The 13,738-nt window shown below is 43.0% G+C and overlaps 1 protein-coding gene across 1 annotated transcript; it reads left to right on the forward strand.

The window, feature by feature from the left end:
- Window positions 1-731: 731 nt before the first annotated feature.
- Window positions 732-1,602, forward strand: LOC134026803 (histone H2B-like). The gene has a single exon (XM_062469770.1). The coding sequence runs from the start codon at window positions 746-748 to the stop codon at window positions 1,118-1,120; it is 375 nt and encodes a 124-aa protein (XP_062325754.1). The 5' UTR covers window positions 732-745; the 3' UTR covers window positions 1,121-1,602.
- Window positions 1,603-13,738: the final 12,136 nt, after the last annotated feature.

The raw sequence follows: 13,738 nt of genomic DNA on the forward strand, positions 1-13,738 counted from the left end.
TAAATGGAATAATGTGTATCCCCTCTGTAACTTTGGATAGAAAAGAGCAGACATCTCCATATTATCTCAGGTTGTTCATTGTGACCAAAAAAACACAGACAATAACACACATGATGGCAGGACAGACCCTTTGCATGTTAGGGGAGGGGGTACACATTATATAAGGTGAAAAAACGGCCTGATATAATGTGTATCCCCTCTGTAACTTTTGCTAGAAAAGAGCAGACATCTCCATATTATCTCAGGCTGATGCAAATCCTGGCGGGGATATGTGCCTTGGCACTACACCGGCGCGGACAAATGCGTGTCTAGTGTGAACCATAGATGGTGTGAACAGCCTTATTGCGCCATTCGTAGCCCATCGTGGCTCTTCAGGGCGCTTCGCAGCCAGTGTCCCAGGCGTTTAAGGCTACAAGTTTAATTCATTAAGTTAAGATGCACATTGCCAAGCATTTAATTTTTTTTAAAACCATTTCCCCCCTCAGGAGACTAAAGCCAACAGCATGCATTGTACATTTCTCTAAACTAACGAAAGACTCCGAGTTTGGCTTGACAGGACTGTGAAATGGGGAAATAGAGGAGGCAGGACCTCCGGCGCATGCGTATTTCAATGTTTTGGCGAAGGAAAGGTTTCGACCAGCTCAGTGGCAGCAGTTTTGCCTCCTCATTTGCATACCCTCCCTATATATAGCAGATAAGAGCGCGCGCTGGCACTTCTGTTTTTGAGTAGCACCGACGTCTAACAATGCCAGAGCCAGCAAAGTCCGCGCCCAAGAAGGGCTCCAAGAAAGCAGTTACGAAGACAACAGCAAAAAGCGGGAAGAAACGCAGAAAGTCCAGGAAGGAAAGTTATGCCATCTACGTTTACAAGGTCCTGAAGCAGGTTCACCCCGATACCGGTATCTCTTCGAAGGCGATGGGGATCATGAATTCCTTTGTTAACGACATCTTTGAGCGCATTGCCGGAGAGTCCTGTCGCTTGGCTCACTACAACAAGCGCTCAACCATCACCTCCAGGGAAATCCAGACCGCTGTGCGTTTGCTGCTCCCAGGTGAGCTGGCAAAGCACGCCGTGTCCGAAGGTACTAAGGCAGTGACGAAGTATACAAGCTCCAAGTAAATTCTCCTATAAACTACACCCAAAGGCTCTTTTAAGAGCCACCCACTTTTACCCTACAAGAACAGTTCCATTGTGTTCCGCAACTCAAACGGACGCTCACGCCTTGTCTTTCAAATATAATTCAGTACGCTCAAGGGAGGTACTTATTGAACTGACGTTACACACTTAAACACTGGTGGAACCACAATTATTTTCTTATTTCGTAAATGGGGGGTGGGGGTGGAAGGGCCTAAAATGGCCTCCAGTTGTCAAAGCTCTAACCTGCCTGTTTAGATATTCTACTTTTACAATAATATTCAGAAAACGATATAAGAATATTGCCAGGGTAGCGATTATTTTCCATTAGGTGGCAACGAAGACAACAGCAGAATGAGCTTCATCTACAGTTTAGCTGTGTTCAGAAATGTGCATCAACTTTAAACTGAATCAACTCAATATTAGAGATGATTTTGTAGTATACATATCACCTGGTATTTCAATTTCATTCTCAGTAAATCAGATGCAACAGTATTGTTTTTTTTTTGTTTTTTTTCAAATGCAACAAAAAAAGCCAATTTTTTTTTTAAATCAGCATCTTGGCTCTACCCTTTGGAAATTTCTTCCTCACCGGTAGGAGCTGAACCTCATGCTTGCACAACTGCTTAGAGATCTTTTAACACTTCCGTGTCCAGGTTAATAAAACTGCTATGGCTTCAGGTGTTTAGACTTCCTAATTCGCTTCCGTCCGGGGACGACAATGTCATACTCCTCATCAAGCTCCTCTTTCCTGCGCTGCTTGGTCGTAGTGGTGTTTTGGGTGGATATCTTCCTGGAGGGCACAGACTGCCTCTCCTGCTCCCCTCTGCCAGGTTGGCTGGGCTGGGGACTGGGCCTCCTAGAGTCCTCCCTGAGGCTCTGCTCAGCCTCTCTACTCCAACACAGGCTAGGGCCAGGCAGAGGACTCAAGCTGCTACGGTCCTTTTTTGAGCTTTGGTCCTCTCTCCCTTCATTCTGTGGGTGTAGAACTTTCTTCTTCCTGTAAGGAGAGCAGTACATTATGTGATCATGTCTGCCTCTTCTCTTAGAGATCCTAGGCTGTCTCTCTTCCTGTCCCCTCAGGGGCTGGCTGGTTCCTGGCTGGGTCCCGGCTCTCTGGTAGTGCTCTCCAGCTGCAGGAACTCCGGGCTGCATGGGAGGACAGATGAGCAACAGGGTTTTGTAGAGGTGGCTACACTGCCCATCCTGCTGCCAGCTCTCCAACAGATGCCCCTGGAGGGCTTCCAGGCTAGCACACTGGCTCTGGCAATGGGCACATTGGCTTGCCATGCCAACGTACAGGTCCGAGACCCACAGTAGAAAGTCGGCCTGAAAGTGCTGGGTGCCCGCCTGATGGAGTTGGACCTCCAGGTCATTGACATTGAGGCTGGCATGATCACCAATGCTGTGGAAATGTGGGATGCTTGTGAAAGAAACCTGTATCTCAGGCTCTGTTGGTGGAAGAGAACTAGGTTAGCTTCAGAAAAGGTTTTTTTCTAAACACAAGATAGCAAGTGTGTTTCTGACAGAGACATAGCCAGTGAGAGCTGCACATGACCATATTTGACAGAAAACTCTTACCTGGGGAGTTTTCCTCTGAAAAGCTTTGGTGGATCACCTCTTCAGAGAAGGGGATGAAAATGTCCAACACCACCTCAGGCTGGAAAACTGGACAGGCTACAGCTGTCAGAAAAAATGTTACCATCAGACCAAAGGCTATCACCATTCAAAAGCGACCTCTTTTTCTTTACTCTAACAAAACAGACTGGAAAACCGACTTAAAATTATACATTTCATTAGACATAGATAATATCTTACAATTGTCATCCTGGTAGTTCTCATTTATTTTTAAATAGTCCAAGGAATTCATACTTGCATGTATTAGAAGTATTTGGATAAAGTGTGCTGCAGTAAAAAAGTAATAGTGTTGAACATTGACATCATATCATCAATTTTACATCTGGACCACGTGAGGTCATAATAGAAGTATATTTGTATGAACATAATTAAACTCTAGAATTATAGTATCAAACTGTAGAATGAGAATATTCCGTTAAGATTATGATTGTTAAATGCAATATCACAAAAAAACACCAACATACTTACTGTAATTCTTTCAAAGAGGAAGCATGTATGACAGTGACATTCAACAACTTCCATCAAAATATCACCATAAACACAAAACTTGAACACGTGAATTATTCTAAATTATATTGAGTTCTACATTTTTATCGCTGTAGCGGGGTTTGCTCGTTTAAGATTAGCAATACTTAATTTATAATAAAGTATGTAGTTCTTGTGGGCACCACCTCTTATTGTTAAAGGGATAGAGGAAACCTTATTGAATAATATTTAAATAATAGCCTTCGTAATAATCAGTCTAATCTTGAGTCGTGAATTCTATGAAAGTAGAGCAGATCAGATAACGTGAGTGATACGCGAATATTATACACAATGATTTATTTAGGAGAATGTAATTATAATGAACAAATACCAGATAAGTTATGGGTTAGTCAGAGTAGTACAGTGGCTGGATGCAAATGAGGGCGAGCAACACAATGGCTGTGTAGAGCGCGTGTAAAAGGGGGGGGGGGAGAGAGAGAGAGGGGTAGAGAGGGACAGGTAGGCCTTTGTGGGAACAATGGACGAGCAAGGGCAACTGACTTAGCAAGGGTTAAGCTAACTCATTTGTAAAATACAATCAAACATCAACAATTTAATCACAACATGCCAATATGTCACAGGTAAGAAATATTGCAAATCGTAGTTACTTTTGTCGGTTTGAAGAAAGGTAGAGTCAATGGTTTCGTTATCGTCCAACGAAAATAGAACAACGGAATCTTTGGCCAAAGTTCCGGGCGCTCAGTGAATTTGCAGGTTGAGAGGAATAGTTTAGAAATGTAGCTAGCACTTCAGTTTAATCCTACGAACAAGCGAGGGTGATTGTACGTTTGGGGGTTTTATACTCCAAAGGAAAAGGGGGGGTCCCCGTGAAGGTGACCTCTTTCATTGGTCAGTTTTCCCCCACCTGGGCGTCGTCCTGAGATCTGCCTAGGTGTGAAGTAGCTGTACCTTTTGAGTTCCGTTATTTCAACTGTCCATGGAATGCTCAAACTTCAGAATATAACAATACAACATTCGTAAATGGTTTTGTTAGTATGGTACAATCATTTTGATATCAAGATTGGCTGACTTAACTATACTTGAAGGGAAGTTATAATCAAACCTCAATTAAACAACGTTCTAAGTAAATGGGAAAAACACACATTATAACACATCAACTACTGTCATTGAAATAGTGTCCATGAGCCATGTAGTCCTTGAGAATATGTTTGTAAATCCACATAAGAAAGTTCTTCCTTGTAAATCCTTTGTCTGATACTGTGGGCCGTGTGGCCTCTGTATCTGACCCCATGCTGGGTCAGAAGCTTTGAAGCTTCTCCTCTGGGAGAAGGACAAAGGGGGAAGACCCTTTCCTTGTCGGGGGTAGGATAAGGTGTGATGGTACCGTGCTTTGTCTGTGGACTGTGCTACATATCCCCCTGCTGGCAACGTCCGATGATTCGACGTCGTCGGGCTGTTGGCACGTAAGAAGAGCAGAGAACAGACAAACACGACAGTACGATAGCATTTCTACTGGACACATTGGCATGAGTGGGCTCTAAACAATGTAGGAATCAATGGGGCTAACTTGGGTCCTATTACTAAGTTTCTCTGGGCTAAGGTTCTATGCCTAAAAATGAAAGGAAATAAAAGGAAAAAGGAAAGGGAAAGAAAGGAGAAAGATTAAAATAAAATAAAATGATAGGAGTGGGAGTGGGCTTTGACTTCCTGGAGTCATAAACCTCATTTGTCAGGGGCCAGGGTAGTTTGGTTATGAGGCGTTGTAGCCTATTATTTTGACAGTACCTCAAGGTCATTCATGTTGGGTTTTCTGGTAACAGATTAAAAAATTTGATAGATTGGTGGAGCCATATTTGTCTCATGACAGTATTTTCCTATTATTTTTGGTTTAAAGGAACATTCATTCTTGAACTTTGAGGCATTTTGGCTAAGGCACCTGTTGTGCACTTGTTTCGTCAGCAGTTTGACAGGGTCAGGTTGCTGGTATAAGGCCAGGCCAGGCCTCTGTGCATGGCCTGTTGTCCCCGCGAGTAGTGATGGTTTCTTCCGGGGGTTGTGCCAGCTTGTTGCAGCTGGGGTGCTTCTTCTGGGATGCTTGGTGGCCATAGTAGGTCTTCCTACTTTCTGCACTCTCATCCAGTTGGCATCATATGACTTCTTTTGGACCTGTGATGCTTCTCGTCGCAGGTGGGTTTCTGATGGCACCCGACGGTCATGGCGTTGTGTTGATTTTGTTTGAATCTTGTGTCTTGATGGGTGAGTGGCGTAGCTCTGGGGCGGTCTGGAGCGGCCATCTAACTCATGGATTCGGTCCTCTTCTGAGAGATGTGGATCAGACGTGGAATCTCCCCCCCCTTCCACTGTGAAGACTGTGTTCTGGGCTTCAGGGTGAGGCAGTGGATAGGGCTTCTCGACGTTTGTCCACATCTGGTTTCGTTTGAAGTCAATGAGGGGTTCCAGTCTGTTGAGTAGATCGTGTCCAATCAGCAGCTTTTCGGTCTCAAGCGGTGAGACATGGATGGGGTGGATTAGGGACATTTCCCCAAACGTTAGCTTCAAGTACAGCGTCTCTGTGACTGGAGCTTTGTTTTGGGTGAAGCTTGTGATGTTGAATTCACTATCTTCACTTTTAATCCATCTTCTGTTTGACCTGGCTATTCCTTTTAGCTGAGCGGCCAAGGTGGGTGCAATCAGGCAGATTTCTGCACCCGTGTCCAGCAATCCTTCGCAGGGCACTTCATCTTCAAGTGTGATGGGGACATAGCTTCGGTTAGCTCTTCCTTTTCTGGAAAGCTCACCCAGAAATGTGTGTAACTGTGGGGCTTGTTTGTGTGTTGTTGTTTCTGGAGGTCGTCTTCTTGTGGGTTTGTGGTGTTTTTGGGTCTTCTTCCTTTTCTTCCATCCAATGGGGAGCATTTGAGGTGTGTTTTCCGTGTTGGGGCCTTCTAGTCATGCTGGTTCTGACGGATGTCGTCCAGGGCTGTTGTGTTCGTTTTGGTACGGTGTGGGTCTTGTTGAGTGGTTTCGTGTTTTATAGGAATGTTGCTTGTAGGCGGGTCTGGGTTCATAGGGTCTCTGGAGTTCTCTTCCTTCCAGTTGTAGGTGTGAATCTGATTCCACCGCATAGACGTTTGAGTCTGGAGCTCGGTTGTTGTTCGCCCATGATTTATATGCCATGTCCCTCAGCTGCAGAGCCGTCATGGTTTCCTGGTTCGCGAAGGTCGTCATGAAGGGTTTTATGGATTGGGAGAGGTTGTTGATGAACACTGACTTGAACATGGGAGTTTCTTCTCCTCCGGGTTGGTTTTCTGTTGCAAAATAGGCTTTCCGGAGCCTCTCATAGAATGTCTTTGGGTTTTCGTTGGCCTTTTGTTTTGTGTGCAGGGCGATAGTGCAGCAGGAGCCTTTACTTTCTGAGTGCCAAGCCTTGAGGGTCCGGCAAGCCATGTCATAGCTGTGGCGTTCTCCAGCAGGTTGCCTGTCAAGCAGGGCTCTGATTGAGCTGGAAGAGGTGTTCTTCAACAGGTACAGCTTGTCCGCGTCTGTAGCTGTAGGCAGGCGTTCGAGATTAGAGTTCAGTTGTTCTAGATACATCTCAATGCTCTGAGTGGGATTGTCTGGATCGAACTTCTCTATGTTCCTGCTAATTTTCAATAGCAGATCTAGTGACACTGCTGATTGCAGTACATGCGATTTCCTTGCATTCTGTTGTTGGGCTGGGCTTGAGAGTTCCTCATCATTCCATCTGTTCGGGGCGGTGGTTTGACCGCGACGTTCAGGTTGGAATTGTTGCTCCATTTTCTGGTCATACAGTCTTCTGCTCTGCTGTTCCACATCTTCTGTTCCCCTCGTTCTTCGTGGATTCGTGTCAGCTTGGTACAGAGATTGGCTGGGAGGGGATGTATCCCTATATGGTCTTCTTGTTTCGTATTCTGAGTGGAGCGGTGCTTCAGGTGATTGCAGCTGTCTTGGGTTTTGGTTTCTTGAATGCCGATCTACTTCTCTGTCGTCTCTTCCCCACCTTCGGTTGGTGTTGGGGTCTTCTGTGGACTGGATTGTGGCGTTCGCCTTGTTCAGCTTACGAATGGTAGATAGCAGTTCAGTTCTTGTTTCCTGTAACTCCTCCTTCATTGTCTCCCTGTCAGCTGTGATGTGTGAGAGATCTTGGTCCAGGTGTTGGAATTTTGTGTAGAGAGTGTGCAATTCTTCTTTAGCTTCATCCAACATCTTAATTGTGTTTTCCATGAGGGCGGTTGAGTCCTTTTTGCTTTCTTGAACCCCCTGCATTTCTTCTTTTAGGTCTCCCAGTTCCGTGGCGAGTTCCTTGTTCTCTTGTTGAAGTGTTTCCCGGATATCTTGTTCAGTTTCTTTCGCCTTGAGGGCATCCCTGAGGGTTGTTTTCTGTTCCCTTAGCTGTTGTCTAGCTCTATCCAGTTCTCCAGTCAGGTCACTGGTTTCTTGTTCCATTAGCTCCCGTCGGTCCTGTTCCTTTTCTTTTTCTTTGAGGGCATCTTTGGAGGTTATTTCCTTTTCCATTAGTTGTGTCTTAGCTCTTTCCAGTTCACCAGCTAGGTTGCTGGTTTCCTGTTCTAATCGTTTCCTGTGCTCTTGTTCTCTTTGTGCCGCCTTGGTAGCATCTTCTCGATCTTGAAGAGCTTGTGCCCATTGTGTTTTGACATCTGCAATTGATAACCTGAGTTGTGCAGCATAGTTAAGACCGAGGCTGGATATGCATTTGATGGTTTGGGGTTTGTCCAATATTTGGCCCACATTTTGTGCGACAACTTCATGCGTCTTCTTGGTGATCTCTTCGAAAGGTAGTCCGGTCAGAGTTTCCACATATCCTGGGTTTTCTTTCCTGGATAGGTAGACCATCAGTTTCTCAGCTTCCGTGAGGTGAGACATGTTTGGTTCGGCTACTGGAAGTTATTAACACAATGCTATTGTGATAATGTTGATAGGCACTTTAGTTTTGTAGTGGTTCTCTTTTTGGCAGCAATATATATACTTTTCTTTTCCTTTTTTTTTTTTTTTGTTTACCAACTTAATATTAAAATTAAAATCAGAAGTTAATATTCAAAGATTAACAATCAAAAACTGAGATTAATATTCAGAAATTAAAATCAATATTAAAGTCACCATCCAGGATCAAAGATTCAGAAAATAAATACAATTGTTTACCAAATTAATATTAAGGTTAAAATCAGAAGTTAATATTCAAAGATTAACAATCAAAAACTGAGATTAATATCCAGAAATTAAAATTAATATTAAAGTCACCACCCAGGATCAAAGATTAAAAAAAATTGTTTACCAAATCAATACTAAAATTAAAATCAGAAGTTAATATTCAAAGATTAACAATCAAAAACTGAGATTAATATTCAGAAATTAAAATTAATATTAAAGTCACCTTCCAGGATCAAAGATTCAAACAAATTATTTATTCTTTTAGGCCTATATTAAATCTTAATTTCAGTAATCTTGTTATAGTATCTATAAACGATTAGAGAATTTAGATTGAGTAGCTGTTGATTTGTTTTAGCCTAAACTGGACTGAGAAAGTACAATGTATTTAAATACTATAGCACATTAAGTTAGCCGGTTTAGCTTGTAGAATCAAACAGATAATGAACTAAATTGTTGCTGCATCTATAATGTAGCTTTAAATTGGGCAAGGGTTTTACATTCACCTCGAATTGAATGCGAAACAGTGAAGCTTCTTTTCGAAAAGCTAGTTTATCAATTTCGGAATTGTTTAACAATATTGTGGCAGTACAGGCTGCGTTGTTCGGCTACTTCCAAACAAAAGTCCTTTTGGACTGATCGCAGATAGAGTGGGCAAACTAAAAATAATACACTTTACGTTTAATTATTATTTAGCGATTGTTGTTAAAGTTGTATATTGATAAGGGGTAAATAGGATTACAGTTCAGTATGGTCAACAACGCCGATATTCTGACAACTTCCACTTTTAAGTGCGCGGAATGAAAATCAAATTACAGGTCTTTGTTCACGAAAGGTAACTATTTCCGGTTAAGCAACAATAAAGGTCCTTAAATAAGCAGCTTCTCCTGTCTCAATAATTATTTTACTGTTACTTTACTGATTCTAGAGGTTGAGTGTTTACATTAATGTTGAATTACATGCAAAACAAAGTGAAGCTTTTTCCGAAAAGCTAAGTTAATCAATTTACCAATTGTTTAACAAGGTAGAAGCATATAGCTTAATGTAGAGAGCTGCGTAGTCTCCTTCAAAATCAAAGTCCTTTTGGACTGATCAATGTCTGTTATCTACCTCTAACTAGACAATGGCAACTTATCAGTTGCTTGGTTGATTTACTCAACCCAAATGGCCAACACTACTATAATACACCTTTCCGAAGCGTGTATGGTACCAAAATAGTAGTGTTGTGACTCTATAAAAAGGTTCTTACGCCTTCATGTAGAAGCGCTGCCTTTGTAGTTTCACAAGATGAAATGAGACGGGTCGCAGTGTCACTGCGCACGCGCGTACCTCCGCTCAAGTCTAGCTTTTCCGAAGCTAGTTAGCTACACACATGTAGCCAATTGTTCACGACAAAGCCAATTCAATGAGTACACAGCACAGTATTCAAACAGTGTTTAAAACCGTAGCTATCTGGGGGAATAGTTAAATACAACGGAGCGTTAATTTAACCAAAAGGGTGGGAGGGTGGGTTTCAGACGGAAAATGTATCTCCGTTATAGATCGCTCATTTCAATCTGTTTCAAAGCCTATCACGGGGCTCCAATATGTAGCGGGGTTTGCTCGTTTAAGATTAGCAATACTTAATTTATAATAAAGTATGTAGTTCTTGTGGGCACCACCTCTTATTGTTAAAGGGATAGAGGAAACCTTATTGAATAATATTTAAATAATAGCCTTCGTAATAATCAGTCTAATCTTGAGTCGTGAATTCTATGAAAGTAGAGCAGATCAGATAACGTGAGTGATACGCGAATATTATACACAATGATTTATTTAGGAGAATGTAATTATAATGAACAAATACCAGATAAGTTATGGGTTAGTCAGAGTAGTACAGTGGCTGGATGCAAATGAGGGCGAGCAACACAATGGCTGTGTAGAGCGCGTGTAAAAGGGGGGGGGGGGGGAGAGAGAGAGAGGGGTAGAGAGGGACAGGTAGGCCTTTGTGGGAACAATGGACGAGCAAGGGCAACTGACTTAGCAAGGGTTAAGCTAACTCATTTGTAAAATACAATCAAACATCAACAATTTAATCACAACATGCCAATATGTCACAGGTAAGAAATATTGCAAATCGTAGTTACTTTTGTCGGTTTGAAGAAAGGTAGAGTCAATGGTTTCGTTATCGTCCAACGAAAATAGAACAACGGAATCTTTGGCCAAAGTTCCGGGCGCTCAGTGAATTTGCAGGTTGAGAGGAATAGTTTAGAAATGTAGCTAGCACTTCAGTTTAATCCTACGAACAAGCGAGGGTGATTGTACGTTTGGGGGTTTATACTCCAAAGGAAAAGGGGGGGTCCCCGTGAAGGTGACCTCTTTCATTGGTCAGTTTTCCCCCACCTGGGCGTCGTCCTGAGATCTGCCTAGGTGTGAAGTAGCTGTACCTTTTGAGTTCCGTTATTTCAACTGTCCATGGAATGCTCAAACTTCAGAATATAACAATACAACATTCGTAAATGGTTTTGTTAGTATGGTACAATCATTTTGATATCAAGATTGGCTGACTTAACTATACTTGAAGGGAAGTTATAATCAAACCTCAATTAAACAACGTTCTAAGTAAATGGGAAAAACACACATTATAACACATCAACTACTGTCATTGAAATAGTGTCCATGAGCCATGTAGTCCTTGAGAATATGTTTGTAAATCCACATAAGAAAGTTCTTCCTTGTAAATCCTTTGTCTGATACTGTGGGCCGTGTGGCCTCTGTATCTGACCCCATGCTGGGTCAGAAGCTTTGAAGCTTCTCCTCTGGGAGAAGGACAAAGGGGGAAGACCCTTTCCTTGTCGGGGGTAGGATAAGGTGTGATGGTACCGTGCTTTGTCTGTGGACTGTGCTACATCGCTAAATGAAGCAATAGGCCCTTTTCCATTGTTGTGCCAGTTGCTGTCCACATGGTGGCAGTAGAGCTAGAACAAATAACAACAGACTGCAGCCACATCTATCTGTGCCTCCTGAACCTATTAGAAATCAGGAGTCAGGTGGCTGAGCGGTGAGGGAGTCGGGCTAGTAATCAGAAGGTTGCCAGTTCGATTCCCGGCCGTGCCAAATGACGTGTCCTTGGGGAAGGCACTTCACCCTACTTGCCTCGGGGGAATGTCCCTGTACTTACTGTAAGTCGCTCTGGATAAGAGCGTCTGCTAAATGACTAAATACATCACATGAAATGAACACAACATCCACAAAGTGTGTTATATCCTTATCCTCCATCCTCTAACCCCGCTCTGTCCGAGCAGCACTTAGATTATTAGCGTCATGGAGGAAGCCGGCTTCTTGCACTGCTGGTTGACAAGGAACCCCGGAGAACTGAGGTGATATCTCAGGGATACAGGAAGTGAGTAGAGAACATGTTGCAGTGTTACTAGAAGAGCCAGGAGTGTTATCATGGCAAGTCTGTTTTAGACAGAACCTCTGTGCCACTCTGTTCTAGAGTAGTGTCTAATGAAGGACACAATGGTGTCAAAAATGTGGTGCATTTGTGTGTGTCTGCTTGCAAACCCCTGGCAGTATGTTCAACCTAATTAGCAAGGGAGGGCTGCTAAGACTGAAAATGAGGTGAAAAATCATAGTTGGCTGTGCATTGCCAAGTCGCATTGCCAATGCGTATACTTCTCAGTTTCACTGATTTCCGTCTCATTTGAAAACTACTGTGTTTCATCCCTTTTGAAAACTGATGACAGATTTATCAAGGCTACATGTCTGCCATCTGCCTTCGCTTTTCCCTCCTATTATTCAAACTCTCTATTTCAGACACTGGGCTAGTGTGGGAACAGTAGGCCTTCTAGTAAAGCACAGCAACCATAGGGCCCACTGGCTGGAATAAAACTACCATCCCAAGGGTCTAAATACAGACTGCAAACATAACAGTCCTGTCCTCACTTGATTCTAACCACATGACCTCATACTGGGTGTGGGAATTATGACATTCAATCAAAATATACTAGTTCTGACCTCAGTTTGGAGAGATCGTCCTCTGTGATACCACATATGATGGGTGACGTCATTTGTTGGAAAAGAAAGGGTCTGTCAAACAATTGAGCTTTGTGTTGGGGGGTAATTTACTCTGAGTGGCAGAGGGCAACAGGGAGGCTCTGTGTCCTTGAGTTACCTGACGACTCAGGTATCAAGTGGAAGCTAGTGAAATGAGTGTGAGAAGGAGCATTAGAAACACGAAAAGAACCGAGAAGAGCACTGAAGAACACAGAAGAAGTACTGCAGTGAGTGTGTGCGTGCGTGTGTGTATGTGTGTGAGTGTGTCTACGATGAGTTCCACACCCACAGTCCTGTGCTGTGTGAACAGAGCTGTTGTTAAGGCTCTGCTGTGATGCAACACAGAGGGACTCACATGGGGAGTGAGTGACTATGCCTGTGAAACTATGTGAGTGGGAGCGGATTGATTCTGCTTTTGTTTATGTGAGTCTTGTTTCCTTAGTTTCCCTGCTTTGGTGATGATGAGTCCCTCATACTGATATCTAGACCCAAGAAAATTATTCGTTGAATTGTTTGCTGATTATGGATCTCAACTCTTATTGAGATTCTCGACTCCAGAGTTTCAATCGCATGCCAGACACTAGTTAAATATCAACTAAATTCCAGTCATCCCCATTAACACTGGAACAATGCGACTTTTAACCTTCCTGTTTATTTCATGTTAAGTAATTATCTGTTCCCGGTCCAAAATGATCGCCCCATTGTAGCTGATTATAAATCCACAGTAATATTATCACCAAATGTTGTGTTAGGTCTTTTTTATCAACTTTTATTTTGTGGGTTCAGATGCCATGTGTGGTACAAAGTCATGGAACCATATCACAATAAGATTAAATAAAGGACATTTTTAAGAGAAAAAAAACACAACAGGAGGATTAAATTAGCTTAATGGGCTAGTAAGGTTAAACCTGCATTTGCTGCCCAGTCAGATGTCACAACTGCCACCATGGTCCCAGACATTCGGGCAACCTCTATCTTGATCCACACAGCAACTGGTAGTTTCTTGTACTCCCTTCATGTTTTGGTGGTCACTGCTGCTCTCTGACTTCATGACACCGAGGGTGGAATGGCATGGCTCAGCTGTCTTAAAGGTGGAATGAGAGGAGAGTTAGCCTAGCAGTTAGCCCAACCAGCTAGCTGTTCAATGGCCCAGCTGCTAAATGACTGAGGCATTGAGCACAGTGGTTAAATATAGACCCATGCTTCAGCCTTGACGATTCCACTCAAAGACGCAGGGGGACAATAGAGGAGTAG

Source organism: Osmerus eperlanus, chromosome 9, assembly GCF_963692335.1.
Source record: "Osmerus eperlanus chromosome 9, fOsmEpe2.1, whole genome shotgun sequence".
NCBI classification, from domain to species: domain Eukaryota; kingdom Metazoa; phylum Chordata; class Actinopteri; order Osmeriformes; family Osmeridae; genus Osmerus; species Osmerus eperlanus.

Excerpts from the sequence above, each read along its gene's own strand:
- LOC134026803 (XM_062469770.1), top strand. The coding sequence starts at position 746 with ATGCCAGAGCCAGCAAAGTCCGCGCCCAAGAAGGGCTCCAAGAAAGCA.